Genomic DNA, 19397 nt, shown 5'->3' with positions numbered 1-19397 from the left:
GGTCAGGCCAACAATTGTGGTAGCGGTTGGTCAATGTCTTTAACGAACCAGTTTGATTGTAGTATAGCTTGTTCCTTTGTATATTTGTACGCTCCAGAAGATGACCTTGACATAAAGGTCGAAACATCGAATTGTAGATTTTAGTTATATTAAACTAAAGTTTTATTCAAACACGGTAGTTGTCTCCATAATTTTCAAAATGAGACATAAACTTCTGAAAGGGTTATAGAGAATTTCAGTAGATGGAATTTTTCATTTTATGGAGGGTGGGGAAAGGACACAAGGACATCCATGAAAGTTGAGAATGAATGTTGTGAGGAAGGGGGTTAGCGATATTTTTTTCTCTTATAGAGTAGTGTGCGATTGGAATGGATTGCCGTTAGATGTTGTGTGTGCAAGTAGTGTGAATGAATTCAAATACAGGTTTCACAACTAGTGCACATAGTATTGCCTCCTTCGATGAGTTCCAGACTTCCTGGAGGCTTAATAATGATATATAATATAGTAAACAAAATAACTATAAAAGCCAGAGATATTCTAAACATTAATTTACAATTTGTAGCATTTTTTTTTGTCAACAGCCTATACAAAGCAAATGGACATGAGTAATATAGACGGTTGAGTATTCTCAAGTCATACTTTTACTTAATTCTGTAATTACAACTAAGCTTAAAATGATCATGCTTTTAAAGTTAACATATCATCCTCCTCATGAAACAAATGAATCTGGAGAAGAGTCTGAAATTAAAAAAAAAAAAAAAAAACCAAACATGTTAATAATACATTTCGAATAGCAGCAATGATGATACATAGGGATACTCGCAATTACCTCTGGCAATCCATTCCACTCATTCGCCACTCTCCAAGCAAAGCACCTAGTGTGTAGACCCTTACTAACCACACTCTTACACAACTTCCAAGGTTGACTCCTTGTTCTTCCCTACTCCTCATGTATTGGTAAATTGGTTTGAACACTGTCTTGCATACAGCTGGTTTAGTATTTTGACTAATTTCTCTCTTATTCTATATAATTGAATTCATTTTCTGAGACTCTTAGGGTTATAATCATGCACAACAAATCAGCCAGAAGAACATGCAACTGACAGCCATAATATGCAGACAAGATTAACTACCTTATCATAAGCAGTAATTATGTTTCAAAAAAGCCAAATAACTTGGCAATGAGAGGCATTTGAGCCTAACATAAAAAAAAGGAAGATCAATAGGATGGTTGGAATGTGTTACTTGGTCTACAGATTCCCATTCAGGATGCATCTAATGTTTTCAATGTTCCTATCTATTTTCAGTCTTTGTCTTTCTATTGATTACATTCATACCAAATGTGTTATAGTAGTTATTCAGTTTAGTTAAGGAATTCTGCAGACTACTCTGGATTTATTTAAAGATATATCATCATCTGCACATAACAAAAGGAACTGTGATTAACATTTCCAATTTTGATATCAGACCTGATGCCACTTTCCTTTATCATGTGATTCACATAGATGATGAACAACAGTGAAAATAGTGTGCACCCTGTTCCTTACACCTGAATATACATTAAATCATCTTCCTGGTTTGATGCAAAATCAATTCTAACTGCTGACTTACAACTCAAATAAACACTATAAATTTCTGGATATAATACGCTAACCACTCGGCAAGCCAGGCTGGCCGAGTGGTTAGCGTATTATATCCACTCGCCAGCCAAAATGCTGTGGATTTGAATCCCGCCGTGGGCATAGATGTTTGTGATTGTCTGTGGAAATACTAGTGGTGGTGGTAGATGGCGTTGGCATAGTTAATGGATTAAGTGGTGGACACAGAGTTGTACAGCAGGTACCCTCCCTCGATGAGTCTTTGGACTCCCTGGAAGTGTCAAATAATAATAATAATGTCCCACATACATCATATAGCTATAACATTTTGAACGGATTTTTTCTGTCTCTTGTTATATGCCTTTCCAGATATACAAAACAAATACAAATCTTTATTATAAACTTATGATTTTAAAACTGTTTTGTCTGACAGAGTGAAAATCTGATTCTGACACCCTCTGTTTGGCCTGATTCCAGATTGTTCTTCTCCTAGTTTCCCACCCACACTTTTTTTTTTCCTCAAATATGCTTTCACAACTCTTATCTTGAACACCCAGTGTTCAAAAGAACCCTGAAATTCTCGTTTTATTTTTCTTTTTATAGATAGGTACTATGAGAACTTTACTCTGATCATTTGGAATTTGACTCCTTCCAAATTATGCAGTGAAATCACTGTAAAATCTTTGTACCTCCATATCTCAGCATTTTTGGTCTAATATCCTCAGCTGCATTTCAATATTTCAGGTTTTTGATAATGTTTTCTTCCTTGCATATTGATATGTTTGCCCGATTGCCTTCTTCTTGAATATTTTCTACCACTGTTCTATCACACTTTGTTTCATTCAGCAACTTTTAAAACTTTCATTACTCCATATCCATCTAGAAAAAATATCTTTACTTTAACTTTTCATGTCACCTTTGATATCTCTAATTCCTTTTACATTACTCTTTCTTCCATTCATCCATCTATTCATTGGACATCATCAGATGCGATATGGTCACTCAGTTACTCACTAGGTGGTCCTGTTGTATTTTTTTTTTTTTTGGAGGCTTCAATTCTGAAGATCAATCACTCCAGATACACCACTCATCCATCTCATTGAAGTTCCACCCTTTTTTTCTTTTTCCAAGAACTTTATCTTCTATTATTTTGAGAGGTCCTCCATCCATGCTTTCAATGTGTCCAAAGCATTTCAACTTTCTTCAGAAAATATCCTTAAGGAGCCTTAAACCCTTAAACAGATGGATGAGAGAAAAGTTCTACTGATCTTTTCTCACATCCATTTGTTTGTCTCCCTTTCAGTATACAATATCCTCAACAGCCTGTAGTCTCACATTGATAAGTTGCTGTTGGAAAACCAGCCACATCCAGAATCCTCGACTTTGTTCCTGTGGAGATAGATCCATCCTTTCAGATCCCCACCCTTCTTTGCTAAGCTTTTTCAGTGGACTCCAGAACATTTTGCCACTTTCTACATTGACCATAGTCACGATTAATCTGGACTTGCAGACCATGTATTAGATACAACCCACAGGATCTCCTAGAAGAAAACCCCCATGCTCCATCATAGTAAATTTAAAAAGATAGACTATTTTTACAATCCTGCAGCAGCACTCAGAAATCAACTGAATTTAAATAAATAAGGATGCATAAAACTTCTCAAAATTTGAGAAACAGTAATTGTTGGAGGTCCCACTTTACATCCTAGGCCACCTACAAATGTCCATAGAGGGCACATCTCCTAGATAGGACTTTTAAGATAGGACTTAAAGTCCCACGTGTTGTCTTTGTGTGAGTTTTACAACAAGAGTTATTTGTAATCCTTGAAAATGTCTTAATGAATGAGACAAAATACTGGAAGCATTAAAATCAGTTTTTCATCCTTTCCTAGTGCTGTAAATATTCCATTAAGCCTTCCAATATGAAGTCTTCCCGGCACTTAAGCCTTAGCACACATTTTTCCTTAGTCTTCACTCTTAAACACAATCTCCAATTATTCATGCTACAGCCCAACACACAAGTTCATTCCAGCTGCCTTTTACCTTAGATTTCTGAATCAGAATCGGTTATTTTATAATTTTTTTCTAATTAAGCTTAACTGAATTTTTTGTATTCCCACAGAATTTTATATTCAAGATAATTACATTCATGAAACATTTTATAAATTTAATTGCACATGTCCAAGTTTTAAAAAAGTTTGCTATTTGTTTAAAATTAAATTCTGCATACTATTTTTCATTATCTTATAAATCATTTTACAGAACTTTGTTTTCACACTTGTAAGTTTTTTTTTTCCCACATAAAAACAAAACATAAATCTATCTTTATACCTATGACAACATTTATAATAATTTACAATGTTATCTACTTTGAGCTTTTTCTCTCTCTCTCTCTCTCTCCTATTTCTCAAAACAGCACACTAGAAACTGAAATAAACATTATGAAACAAGTTATATATTAGATATGATCTCTATGAATAACATGAAACTAAAGCAATATTAATGTCATTTTTATAATTACTTTAGATGTTCAGCTGCCACCAAAATATCAAGAAAATAATCTTCTGCACTTTTTTTTAAAATAAAATAAAAATGTGAAAGAACATGACAAGAAAATTCTGAAAAGATCTTGTCCCTGAAGGAAATACTGCATATTTGAAAAGAAACAGTACAATTTTTAAAGTCACTATACTTTTTTACTATCATTTTATGGGGAGAGAGAGGATAAATATATATATATATATATATATATATATATATGTGTGCAGAAGTGTGTTAAAAAGGTGGCAAACCTTTTGGCAACTCCTATAGGTAAAGATGACCTTGCTACTGCTTCTGCTTGGTATCTCCAACTCTGGGCCTGGCTCCCACTGAAGAGACCTCAATAAAGGTCAAAACTAGTCTGGGTAGTGGCCAATCCCTTAATGCATAACAGTATACATATCCACAAGGAGATGTTTTGCATTATGGGAGATACTGGGATAGGAGTGTTAGTAGCTTGCCCCACCTTTGCCCTGAGTTGACTGGTGTTGTACAACTTACCCAGGTAAGATAGTACAACACTATATTCAGTCCTGAAGATATTTTCAGGTGCAAACTTTGTTTGCTCTCACTGGGATAAAGGATTAAACTAAATTTATTATATTATGTGTTATATGATGTCAAAATGGAATACAATTTTAATTCTCTAATGAGCAGTCTGAAAATAAACTATAATCAGAAATATGTGAACAACTTTGAACAGCTGGCTAAATCCCTCCATCCCCCAAAAAAAGTTGGACTATGAGTGTCTTGGACTCCTTGGAGATGTAGTACAGTAGTAATAATATAAGAATCTGATAAGTTTCAGACAATTTCATATAGCACAGCAATTATAATGAAAGGAGCATCTTCCAAAAAATATATAAACAATATATATTACCTCCTGCATTTTTAAGTTAAAGGTGAAAGAGTAGAGTGAGATTCTTCTGGAAATGCTGTATGTATATATATATAAATATTCTAAAAAGTCTCAAAATTGGAAAACAAGTAATGCAATTTAACATCATTTGTTCTTTGTAAAACCAGAACAGCAAGATATCTTAAATAAGAAATATGATGATGATTAAACAGCCATATTTGGAATTGTGAAGGAGAAAGATTTAATTTATTTTCTTCCCATGCATGTGGAGTCATTTTTTTTTTATATTTCTTGCAAACAAAATAAAGAAAATGTAAAGCAGAATGTTAAAATATTGATTTTTTTTTTTTCTAGAAAATTCCAAATAAAACATTTTAAGTCAGTGATCTCAAAAGTCACAACTCCATTACAGTTAATCTGGTAGTGGCCCTGACAGTAAGGAATTAATAGCAGCATAGGGTAATTATAAAATAAAAGGCAGAAAGCTGCCTCATGTTTCATGAACCACCTTACAAAAAATTTTCCTTCGAAAAATTGTTAAGCGTTTCATGTATCTGACCCATTTCAGCTGCTAGGAGATTAATGAAGGTTGACATATTTGCTTATTTTGGATTTTTTTTATAGGATTTATATATGGCTAGCAGCTGTACAGACAAGAAGCAATGTCTCAAACAGAAAAGGGCAGGTTTTTTTTTTTTTTTTTTGCAGGTATGAATGTAACATCCTTGTGCAAGAAAGGGTAGAAGTACTGATATACTTATCTCATATAGGAAAATTTGCAAATCCTATGACATATGAGTGGTGTGCCATAGAGTCAAGTTAAGAAGAAACAAAGAACCTAGTGAAGTATTTCTTGAACAACTGAAAGTCACAGTCCTTAAGGAGGAAACAATTTGGGTAAATTGTTCCAGAGGGGAAGATGGCTTGAAGCTAAACTATGAATGGATGTTAGCCATTAACAAAACCAGAACATCTCTAAGAAAGTGACTGAATTTGAGTCTGTGAATTTAGATTGCATTTTCTGGATAGTGTCAAACATTTTCAGGAAGACGTTTGGTGTACCACCTCAAACATGAGAATGGTACTCTAAAGCTGAGCAAATATTGGATTTATGTATGGCTAGCAGCTGTACAGACAAGAATTAGTGTCTCAAACAGAAAAGGGATTTTTTTTTTTTTTTTTTTTTTTTTTTTTTGGCAGGTATGAATATAATAACATCCTTGCAAGAAAGGGTAGAAGTTAGCTATAGAAGAGAAATCTGATCTTGTCAGGAGATGTAGATATTATGAAAGGTAAAAGGAGTTCAAGTGAAATATTTCTTGCAAGAAATAAAACAGGGTTGTGTTTTGGTAGTACTGAAGCTGACAAGGTTGAACAAAGCGAACTGAAAATTTGCAAGGAGATCAGTGCATAAAACAGTAGTTATAGAATATCTTGAAGCTGTATGGGTTATAAAGGCCAGTCACAAATGAAGAGAAATTAAGAGTACTGTTATCAGAAAGCTGTGGATAGAATTTGAGATAGCATTTCATCATCAAATTTCTGGTATGTATTCCAAGGAAGTATGTATACAGGATGATGAAAGACCTAAAAAAAAAATCCAAGATCGGACAATATTGTAGTCCTAACAGATACCAGACTAATTTGGAAGAAAATTTCTGGTACAAAATTAGAAATAACGTAGAGTAAAAATTGTTGATACAAATGTAGTTATTTAAATAATAATATCATTTTTGTTTTCCTTTCTTAACTAATATTGTCAAAGATGTTCCTATGGAACCTATTTATTCACTTCTTGACCATGAAATATGAATACATAAGTCTGTGGAAGAATGATATTGTGGGATAAAAATGGGAATAGAGTGACTGATACAGAGGACATAGTGGAATTGTTCAATGACCACTTTATTGGAGTATTTCATCCTGGAGGAGTCAATTTTAATGCTAGAGGGATAGGGCAGGTACAAGGTTTAGAGGTACAGGAGGAGAGTGTTTCAGATACTGAGAACTCTGGATGTCAATAAAGCTTTTGGACTGGATGGTATTTCACCACGAGTTTTGAGAGAATGTGCTAGGGAAATGACAGTGCCTTTAACCTGGCTTTTCAATGAAAGTCTGGCTTCGGCAAAGGTGCCAAGGGAATGGAAGGAAGGTAAGATAGTGCCATTACATAAGAGTGGTAACAGACTGGAAGTGTTTAATTATAGACCAGTCTGTGTGTCATCAGTAGTTGTTAAGATCTTGGAGAAAGTAGTGAGGGACCATATACAGCACTGGGTAGATGAGGGTAATGTTATCTGTGAGAGTCAACATGGATTTGTGAAAGGGTGCTCTTGTTTTAGCAATATGCTAGCCTTTTATAATAAAGTTACAAGAACATTAGATGAGGGAAAGGCATATACTGCAATTTTCTTAGACTTAGCAAAGGCATTTGACAGGGTTTCACATGAAAAGCTGATATTTAAGTTACAACACATGGGTCTGGATGTCAGATTGGTCAACTGGATTCAGGATTGGCTGTTGTGTATGGTGGAGAAGTTTCAAGGAGACAGAAGGTTACAAGTGGGGTCCCACAGGGACCAGTACTAGGACCTATATTGTTTAACCTTTATATCAATGACATTGCCAGTGGATTGCAAGGGGATATTCAATTGTTTGCAGATGATGCGAAGCTGGGAAGGATTATTAGTAATAGTGCAGATGTGGTAGCCCTGCAAGAGGATTTGAATAAGCTAGATAGATGGGCAAATGAATGGGGGTACCAGTTTAATGCAGCAAAATGTAAGGTCTTGAGGTTTGGGAAACATCGATGGGATGCTGCATACTCTATGGGAGGAGTTATACTGGAGGAAGTTGAGGAGACAAGAGATCTGGGGTTGATGATTCATAGAAACTTGAAGTTTAGGGGACATATTGCAAAGGTGGTGAAGGTAACATAGAGGATTGCTGCAATTATGAGAAGGACACTGACCTGCAGAGATAAGAGGGTTATCATTCCGTTGTATAAGTCTCTGATCAGATCACATTTGGATTATTGTTCTCAGATTTGGTCCCCAGGATTTGAAGGGGATAAATTAACTGTGGAAAAGATACAAAGACAGATGACAAAGAAGGTCTCAGGATTGTACAAGGATAGTTATGAGAATCGGCTGAGGGAATGTGGACTGCAGAGTTTGGCGGATAGAAGGAGAGGTGATATGATTGAGACTTTTAAACTGTTGAGAGGTGGTTACAGGGTGTAGGTTACAAGAGGCCATCCCTGGAAGTTATGAAAGGAAACTGTGAGCAAGAGGGTGAGGAGTGGTTTCTTTGCATGGAGGGTGGTTGAGCCGTGGAATGCATGGCCTGATAGAGTGGTGAGGGCGAGAACGATCAATGAGTTTAAGGAGTAGTATGATAGACTTTGTGTTTCTTAGGGGAACCTCCCCTCGATGAGTCATGACAGACTTTATGTTCTTAGGAAGGACCTCCCACAATGAGTCTTTTGACTCCATGGAGGCCTGAATAATAATAATAAGTCATATCTCAAGATATGTTGTTATTTCAAAGATGACTCTTAAAACATGTTAATTGAGAGTTTAGATATTTTAAAGGGTTTAAAATAAATAAAAACTCAGTAAATTAAGTATACATGTTACTTAATAAAAAAATGAAAGGAAGATACAAAAAACTGAGAGTAAAGTTGCTACTTAATTTGTGACATAATTTACACTCTACACTTCAATAGCAAAAATAATTTTAATCAACTATGAAAATCTGCACAGTCACATAATGCAATTCAGATTATTTCATTAAATAACACCTAATTTATACAACTGTAATAATAATAATGTACAACTTCAAATATAGGAAGATATAAAAAGATGTTTGTTACACATAAGTCCTTCAAAATAACTGCAAAAAAAAAAGAGCCTATTATATAACTGAATTGAAGGTTGATGTATTCTGCAAAAAAAATGCTGTCATTTACACAAATATCAGCAGTTGTTCCAAATTTTTGCAGTGAGTCAGAAAGTAAATTATATGTTATAGGAAATTATATTCTTGTTGATACTTTACCCATGTGTGACAAATATAAGTTTGAATCTGCAGTATCTTCACAAACAGATTATTTTCATACAGAGGCAAATAGTTGCATATCAAATTGTCCCATACTTTCTTTCATACATATATGCTTTTGCCACATTATGGGTAGGGTCACTATCCAGTCTGGTTTGACTTTTACCGAGATCTTATTAGCAGGAGCAAGACCTGCAGAAATAATGAAATCTAAATCAATGCCTTAAATTCACATTTTCATATACAAGTAGAAAATGGTGCAGATAGCTGTTTTTCTTGCTGGATCAGAAAGTAAATTCTCTCATTTAGAGTATTTTAATAATACAGTGATACACCATTTTGCTATTTGTATATGGAACTTCAGCCATTGATCTGGCTCTCATTATCTCCACAGGTACAGCTCCATTTAATTAGACCTTAATAAAGGTTAAAATCAATCTGATAAGTGACCTGTCCATAATGAATGTCAAACTATACATCTGAAAAAATGTGTGCTGTACATTATGGGATACTGAAATAATTTGATATGAAATCAACAGCAATAACATCTAGATACAAGCAGATAAATCATGATAATACTTCATGTGCAAACTTTTGCTTGCTCATTCTTGGGCAAAAGATAAAAAGAAGAACATAATTTCTTGTCAACCATAATTTACTTAAACAAGTGTCACTTATACAGATGTTACAAACCAGATGATGCAATGTCCTACTGTTCAAGAGAATCATTAGGATCGCTGGGAGTAAAATGATCTGCTTGATTTACAAGGGGTCTAGAGTACACATCTTCACCTTGAAAAACATCTGCTTCTTGAGGTGCTTCAATGATATTATTGAGAGAATTAGCATTTCGATTCAAAGCATCAGCGTTAACTTCATGCAATACTGCTGGTAATTCATAATTATGGAAGAAATAGACCATGGAGTGCTGAAAAGAAAGAAAAACAGGAATAGTTCATCCTAACTATTATGTCAACAAGAAGTGCAATGACCATTTCATGTGTTGAAATAAATGCACATTACTAGTTTTAGAAAAACCTAACACAAAATGAGACTATGTTTACATAATCTCATTTTTAATCCATATGAATTATCAGTACATAATTTAAATTAAGGGGATGTTAAATCCCACATTGTTTGTATTTAAGTATTTAATAATCAGTACATAATATAAGTTTTTTTTCAATGCCATATATCAATGTTAAAAACTCACAAACATACATACAATAATCTACTGTTTGTTTGACCTTCAAAACTATGATCCCTCAATTACCCAATCCTTGCATGTCAACCAACTTCTAGTACAGCGACATGTAATTGTACTTTAATTATCCAAATGGTAATTGCCTTCCTGATAAACAGTCAGATTACTGTGTATCCTTATGTAATTAAAACAATACTGTGTAATTAATTTCTTTATTTTATAGGGTTCAAAGTTATTCTATACATTTCAACAACAGCAAAACATCAAGAGATATTCTGCTAGCACACTATATCAAAAGTTACTCCACTATGACAGTTTCAAAAAAAAAAAATAAATAAAAAATAAAAAAAATAAAAAAAATATTTACTATTATTATTATACAATATCTCCAAGGAGTCTGGAGAATTGTTGTGGAAGATTCACACTAACTGTCATTCTTCTCCAACTGTAATGGCACTTACAACTAATTCTGGCAATCCATTCCACCCATTCATCAGTCTCCATGCAAAAATCTCTGAATCGTCTCTACAACCTCCTAAATTCTCAAGAAACCCAGGTAACAAAATCTGTGTACAGTAGTCAAGATGTGGCTGAATCGTGGCCTCATAAAGAAGGATAATAATTTCCCTATCTTTATTTGTTTGCATGTTTTTCAGCATCAAAGTAATCCTTGAAGCTATTTTATTAGCTTTTGCAATGTGTCCTCTAACTCATGTCCTTTAACTTTAATTCATGTCCACCATTATTTCAAAGTCCCTAGCCTCATCAATTTCCTGCAATACAGTACCATCATTATGAAACAACTTATGCAACAATTTTAACCCAAAGTGTATAACCTTACATTTTGCAACATTAAATTGATAATCATTATCCTTTGCTCACAATGGCAATTTATTTAAATTATCCTACTGAATATCTACATCACCTTTATCAACTACTGCCCAGCTTTATACTGAATTTTCCCCCCTCTCCCGTAAATCTTTCTCTACGTCATTGATATACAAATTAAAGAGTAATTTGTATATCAATAAGCCATTAAAGTAGTGGCCCTAGTACAGAACCCTGAGGTACTCCACTTGTCACCCTCATTCTCCTAGATTCCACTCCACTATGTACTACTCCCTGTTACAGCACCATATAATTGTACTTCAATTATCAGAATAGAAAATTGTCTTCCCAATAAACGGTGGCATTACTGTGTATTCTTATGTAATTAACACAATACTGTGCAATTCATTTTTTTATTTTATAAGGATCAAAGTTATTCTATACACTTCAACAATAGCAAAGCATCGAGATATTTTGCTATTATTATTTTATACACACAAAACCTATCATACCGCTCTTTAAATTCATTCGCTATCAGGGCACTCACAACTAATTCTGGCAATCCATTCTGCTCATTCACCACTCTCCATGCAAAAAAATATAATCTGCCTCCATGTCCCAATAGCTGAAGACTCCTATAATAATTGCTCAGCTTGCATTCGTTGTGCTAATCTGCTCATGCATGGCATCTACATCTTCCTGTAGACCTCCCTGATCTATGGCAGTAATGCAGTTTTACTTTATTTTAATGACATGACTTCAAATGAACAATTAGAAAGGGAAAAACCAAATTATGTTATAACATTTTTAACTGATATTACCAAGACAAAAATGGAAGAAGAGTGAAATTTCTAGTCTCATGTTCCAGGATCTCTCCTTAAAGCTGCATGAGATGTTCTTAGCTCAGCAATACTATGTGTTTGATGTTTTTTTTTGCCAAAGTGAGTACCAACTCCAAATCCTGTTCACGCATTTAAGAAATGTGGAGTGACTGTGGCTGGAGTCATAACATACCTCTGAAGTATTTTTATGACAAAGTTTATGGCATCATGGAAAAGCCTGTGAGTTTTTATTCTTAATCTAAGAACAAACTTTCCAGTCAACAGCACAATCAAATAATTCTGGTTTTCACTGTACTGTTGTATTTTTGTCTTCCAAGGAAGGCAGCAGGCATCCGATCAAATTAGCCTTGCTTTTAGAGAGGTTTTTACAGTCCATTGGCAATAAAAGTGGGTATACAGATCTTTTACTGTTATAAAAAGAATGGAAATTTGTCAAGCATGGGAATCAGTCTTTTGTAATTTATCCTGGAATGATCACCATTTGCTCAAGAATAATATCCTAGCGAATCATGTTTTGCTGTAGGTGAGTGATAATGGCTTACATATTGTAGGATACACAAATTAAAGAAAAAGCAAAAATAAATATTTTATCTTATATACAAGGATCCATGGAGGAAATTTTCAACAAAAATGTTTAAATTAACATAGGTCAGTTTATTTCTAACTGATATGGAGGAACAATAATTGCAAGGGGAAAAAAAATCAGAATGCTGTGTTAAATGTTTATTTTAGAAGTTCGAGATGGTTTAATATCATAAACTTGCTCTTAATTTGGAAAATCAATTATTTTAAAAAATGAACAGCAATAAATCTCATCATCATCATTAAATTCCTGATATATACCCTCAAGGAGTGTACAGAATATGATAGTACTACATGAAAAATTACATCATCACTAACTTCCTATCTACGATTTTTTTCGAAATCAGTCTGTTACCTGTCAAGACTCCAACATTATCAGATCTTATATTTCTATCTTCTAAGACACTTTTTACTGTATCAATCCACCTATATCTTGGTCTTCCTCTGAGTCATTTTTCTGCCAACCTGGCAGACAACACTTGTTTTGCTAATCCTTCCTCTCCGTTTAAGTGACCATACCATCTGAGATTAGCTCTGCTAACACATTCCTGGATGCTGACAATGTCAAGTTCTTTCCTAATATCCTCGTTTTTAATATGATATTGCCATTGATGCCATCCGCTCACGGCTCTAATCTTTCTCAGGACTGTCGTATCTGCAGTCTAGTCTTTGGTCAAGTGTTTTACTTCTGATCCAGCTCTCAGATCCTTAGTTAAAACTTGTTTGAACCCTGTCTTGTATACAGCTAATTTAGAACAAATTACAACTAGTGTTTCTCTCTTATTCCATATGAATTATTCAGCTGACTTCCTACTATACCAGTTTTGTTGATTCTGTTGTCTATTTCCATATTTAATTTACCATGTTCACTAAAAATCATGTGCCTAAGTAGTTGAAATGTTTTACTTGTTCGACAGGTTCCCCATTCACAACACAGTTGACATTTTCAACAATTCTACCTATTTTCATTGTGTTTGTCTTTTTAATGCTGACCTTCATACCATATCCATTACAACAATTATTCAATTTAGTCATTTAGTCAGGGAATCTTGCAAACTTGTAGCGGATTTATTTAGAAGTATAACATCATCAGCATTAGGCAAAGAGCTGACATTAACATCTCATGATATCCAATTTTGATATCATGTTTAATACCACTTTCCTTCATAATGTGATCCATATAGATAATGAATAACATAGGGGATAATGTACATCCTTGTCTGACACCAGATTTAACATTAAATCACCTTCCTATACTTCGTTCAATTCTAACTGCTGACTTACAACTCAAATAAAGATTAAGTATTGCTTGATATAATGCCCCATTGACACCATATAACTGTAGCATTTTGAATAGCTTCTCTCTTGGCACCCTGTCATATGCCTTTTTCAGATCTACAAAACTTAAATACAGATCTCTGTTATATTCTCATGATTTCTCAACTATCTGTCGTAAAGTGAAGATCTGATTCTGACATCCTCTATTTGGTCTAAATCCAGCATGTTCTTCACCAAGCTTCTCTTCCACAATCCTTCTCAACTGTTTCTCAAGTATACTGGCATAAATCTTACCAGGAACAATCAGTAGAGAAATACCTCTGTAATTCTCACATGCAGTTTTATTTCCCTTTTTATTTTATATATGGGTACTATGAGAGCTCTACTCCAATCATCTGGAATTCGTCCGTCTGTCCAGGCCTTCTGAACTACGCAGTGCAGCCACTGTAAGACTTTTATACCTCCATACTCGAGCATTTCTGGTCGAATATCATCTACTCCTGCTGCCTTTCCACATTTCAAGCCTTTGATGGCTTTTTCTACTTCAAGTATGGATAAGTATTCCTGACTGCATGCCTGGTCAGTGTTTTTTTACCACTGTGCTGTCATCACTGCTTGTTTCATTTAGCAATTTTTTGAAGTAATTACTCCGTACTTCAAGGATATCTTTTTCTCCTGTTTTCATGTCACCTTTATCATCTCTAACTCCTTTTACTGCACTCTTTCCTCCATTTCCAGAATATCTTACCACCTTCTTGATATTTATTTTCTATCATCTTGCCAAAGTCCTCCCGAGACGCTTGTTTAGCTAGTTTTACACAATGTTTAGCTTTCATACATTTGTCTCTGTATTCTCTAAGAGCACAAACTGATTTATTTACCAAGAACTTTTGATATGCTTTCTTCTTTTCCTTCACTGCCTCTTTAACTTCCTGTGTCCACTATGGAGTTCTGATTTTTCTATCCTTGCAGACAACCTCGCCACATGCCTCTCTGGCTGAATCAATCAGGGTTTTCTTCAAGGTTTGGTTCTTGTTCTCAAACTCTTTCATTTTTTCTTCCATAATCTTTGTGTATTTTAGTCTATAGTTCACATCTGAGAGATGTTCAACTTTTGTTCGCTTTAAAACTTTCTTACACGTTCTTGTTTTCAATAAGAAATTCAATTTTATCCTGCTCAAGACTAAATGGTGATCACTTCCAATTTCAAATCCTCTGTACACTCTGGTGTCCTGCACCAGAGAGAAAACATCACTATCAACAATAACATAGTTAATGAGACTTTTCTTATTCCTTGCCTAATCTCTTATAATAGTTATTCAAAATGTCTGCTTCTACTTGGATAACAGATTTCTATGTATTGCAATTATTATTGCATTGTTTTTTCTTTTTTCTCTCTCCTACTTGTTCATTTTAATGCTGTTTAACATTCAAAGTTATCTGGTAGTATATTCCTATGTTAACCTTTTGTACCTACACTGACACTAATGCAATTTCAGATGCAACAGTTAAATGTGTTAAGATCAAGAAATCTAGTTGGCCAAGATGAGAACTTCCTTGTGTTAACTGGAAGTTAACATGAGGAAGTGGATAGCTAAACACTCTCCAGCTAACAGGCTATGGGTCTGAAAACAAACAGGTGTGGATGTTTGTGACTGTCTTTAACATAATAAATGAATTTTGACACCGAAAATGAGGTTACCACACTACTCACTGAAGACATGAAATGACTGAAACGACTTCCATGTCTCTTGAGCAAGGTTCTGAATTATCTAACCTGCAGCTCACCCATGGTACTATTACCAATGTAGTATAGGTTTACAACCTTTATGATGGTATTGTAGAGGTTGTAGACCTATTTAGAATGCTATGTATTTCCAATATGATGGAAATATGAGGGTGGTCTGAAAAATTCTCGGCCTCTACCATAGATGGCAACACTATTGGCAAGAGATCTTTTTTTTCTAAGTTGGTACATTTGTCATAAGCATCCATGTGAAATTGCAAGTCATTCTATCAAGTAGTTTGTTTTACACAGCTGTTTGAAGCAAAAGTGTTGTCTGTATCCCTTGAAATGGATAAGATTGAGTATCGTGCAGTTATAAAATTCTTTGTAAAAGAAAGTTTAACACTAAAAGAAATTCATTCAAAGTTCATAAAAGTTTATGGCCACTCTTCTCCTTTGTTTTCGACAATTAAGAAATGGGCTGCAGAGTTTAAACATGGCCATGCCAGACTTGAAGATGATCCATGTGAAGGTCATCCACAAATTGTAACAACACCAGAAATCATTGATCAAGTGCATGATATGCTATTGGATGACCAGCGAGTCAAAGTTTGTGTAATTGCTGAGACTATAGGCACTTCAAAAGAACATGTAGGATATATTTTGCATGAAGAATTGCAAATGAAAACGCTTTGCACAAGATGGGTGCTGCACTTGTTCGCAGAAGATCAAAAATGCACTAGCATGAAAATCTCTGAACAGTGCATGGAGCATTTTAACAAGAATAAAACTGATTCTGTGTGTCGATTTATTACTATGGATGAGACATGGACTCACCATTACACACCAGAATCCAAACAGCAGTCAAAACAGTAGAAAGAAGCCAGTTGTTCAGCACCAAAGAAGACAAAGTCGGTTCCATGAGCAGGAAAGGCATTGGTGTTTTGGAATGCTAAATGCATTCTGTTTATTAATTATCTTGAAAAGGGCAAAACAATAACCAAAGAGTATTATTACAATCTTTTAACCAGACTAGATGAAAAAATTCATGAGAAAAGACCTGGTTTGCAGAAGGATAAAAATTATTTGCCCACAAAAGTGTTTTGGCAATGGGAAAATTAAGGGATCTGCACTATGAATTGTTGGAACATCCACTCTATTCCCCAGATTTGGCTCCCTCTGACGTCTGTCTCTTCCCAAAACTAAAACTCTTCCTCGCTGGTCAGCGTTTTTCTTCGAATCAAGAAGTGATTGCAGCTGTAGAGGAGTATTTTGCAGATCTCACTAGGAACCACTACAGGGACGAGATAATGGTGCTGGAGCATCGCTGGAATAAATGTATCAGTCTTAAAGGAGATAATGTTGAAAAATAATTTTGAAATTATAAATTTGTTTTTTCATTTTTAGGCCAAAACCTTTTCAGACCACCCTCGTACATAGGCCGTCACATTAATAAAGGAACAACCTCCAAAACGCTCAGCAACTATATTGCAAAAAATTAAGGTATTGTTATTAATTATAATGTACTATTATTAAGTAATTATTTCTCTAACGGAGAGACATTGAATATGTATAAGTCTAAGTGATTTGCAAGTCCACACACCAAAAAATTGGCAATGGTTTCAGTGATCGAGTTTATTCACCCCAAAATCATTGGAATAAGTGAAACATGGTTGAATGAAGATCATATCATAATAGAATAGAAATGGAAGGATACAGTATTTCTCGCGAGGATAGAAAGGGCAAGAAGGGGGGGGGGGTTGCTGCTGATGATACCAGGAGAATTAAGTCCACATAAGGTAGACATGAAAGGGGGAAATAGTGGCAATGGTTATGAGGCAGTGTGGTGTAGCATGGAGGTTGACAGGAAGACATATTTAGTTGGATGTTGTTATAGGGCAGAGAATGTGGAGGGTGGTGATGAAGAAATGTACAAACAACTTGGATTAGAGAACAAAGGAAGGGTAATTATTATGGGTGATTTTAATTATGGTGGTAAGATTGGAATGAAGAGAATGCATTTGGGAATAAGGAAAATGAATTTGAGTTCTTGAGAGATAACTATCTCAGGCAGCATGTAAAGGAAGGCATGCAAGGTTTGAGAGAGTGGTTTCACACTTTTCTCGAGTTGGTGAAAGTGATCATGAAGAAATCACCTGTGATGTAGCTAGTCATATACAGACTTTTGTGTGGAAAGGATATATGTGGAAGTATAAGGCTGGTAATTATGACAAGCTTAGGAGACAGCTTGGAGTATAACATGGAACAAGGAGTTGAGCAGTAAGGAAATAAATGCTTCATGGGAACTGACAAAGAAATATATAACAGCATCAAAGTGTGAATGTATTCCGAAGGTCAAGAGGCTCGATAAGGAAGGTGTAAAATGGATGAATGTAGAGCCTAAGCATAAAATCTGGAAAAAGAAAGTACTTTGGAGGAAGTACAAGATGAATAATAGTAATAATCAGTTACATGAAGAGTATAAAGAACAAGCCAGAGAGTGACTCTGAGTCACTCTCTAGAAAACAAAAGTAGAGTATGAGCAGAAATTGGGAAATCAGGCACAGAAAAACCCTAAAGTTTTTTTTTAGATATGTGGCAAGTAGACGAAAGAATGATCATGGTAAGACGAAGTTAATGGATGAAAGTGGTAGAATTGTATCTGCTGCAGAAGACACTGTTGAGGTATTCAGTGGTCAATTTATAAGGGTGTTTCATCCTGATCAGGATGGAATCATGAGGAACTTAAGTGCAGAGGACATAGGAGGGGGATGCCTTAATTGTGAGTAAGCAGGAGGTATTTCAGTAAATAAATGACATTGACGTCAATAAGGCGATAGGATTTGATGACATATCATCACACATCTTAATGTTCCAAGGAACTGGCAGTAGCATTAGAAAGCCTGTTTAATAAGTCTTACAACAGCACAGGTTCCAAGGGAGTGGAAGGAGAGTAAAATTTTTCGACTGCATAGGTGGTGATAAGGCTGTAGCTTCAAATTATAGGCTGCTCTATATATCTGGAGTTGTGGTGAAGGTACTGGAGAGATTGATGAGAAGTAGGATACAGAAATGGGTTGATAACAACAGTGTTCTCTTTGGTTATCAGCATGAGTTTGTTAAGGCAAGATATGTTTCACTAACTTATTTATGTACTATAACAAGGTGACAAATGTCTTAGATAGGGGAGATACAAATACAGTAGTATACTTAGATTTTGGAAAGGCTTTTGACAGACTGCCACACGACAAGGTCTCATATAAATTGAAACAGATGGGATGTAACAGGCTTCTCAGTTGGATCAGTGACTGGCTGTTGGATAGGTATCAGAACATTGTATATGGGGGTGAGGTATCCCAAAAGAAAAAAGGTCACTACTGGTGTGCCAGAGGGCTCAGATTTGGGGCCATTATTGTTCAATTTGTGTGGTAATGATATTGGGATTGGTTTAACTAGTGATATGCAGCTGTTTGGGGGGGGGTATGGGTGTCGAGGAGAGATAGTACATCTCCATTTGGATGGTCGCACGTAATTGGCTCCAAGAATTACTCACTTATGGCTCCAAGAAGCTACTTAAACTAGTGAGGGTAGCCAGATATGGCGATCTCAAGCAGCGACTGTATTCAGTGAATTGGCTGCAAACAGCGTCTGTACTCCAAGTTAGGAGCAACTGAATTCAGGTCAAGGAGTGGTGGTTGATGCTTGACGAAACTTAACCATTGAAACCAAATGAACTCTAACCAACCTAAACATACATGCCGTCTCGGCCGTCGCCCAGTCAAACAAGGGTGATGCCCACTATTAGGGAACCAAGATAGCGAATATGAAAAATATGCTATTGGAATAAAACATAACAAGCATAGGAACATGGAATGTAAAA

The 19397-nt window shown here is 35.1% G+C and overlaps 1 protein-coding gene across 2 annotated transcripts in view; it reads right to left on the bottom strand.

Annotated features, from left to right (window-relative positions):
• Positions 1-8717: 8717 nt before the first annotated feature.
• The window catches only part of LOC150108642 (membralin-like), a 259480-nt gene continuing 248800 nt past the window's right edge, over positions 8718-19397 (bottom strand). For both annotated transcript variants that reach the window (XM_090416100.1, XM_090416101.1), the window contains exon 11: positions 8718-9985. In XM_090416100.1, coding sequence (XP_090272226.1) covers positions 9767-9985 — 219 coding nt within the window. In that variant the 3' untranslated portion in view covers positions 8718-9766. The remainder of the gene's footprint in view (positions 9986-19397) is intronic.

Source organism: Typopeltis vanoorti, chromosome 3, assembly GCF_054136105.1.
Source record: "Typopeltis vanoorti isolate ZY-2024b chromosome 3, IOZ_Tvanoo_1.0, whole genome shotgun sequence".
Lineage (NCBI taxonomy): Eukaryota > Metazoa > Arthropoda > Arachnida > Uropygi > Thelyphonidae > Typopeltis > Typopeltis vanoorti.
Note: the sequence above shows the minus strand (reverse complement) of the source record. Positions and strands in the feature narration are given on the sequence as shown.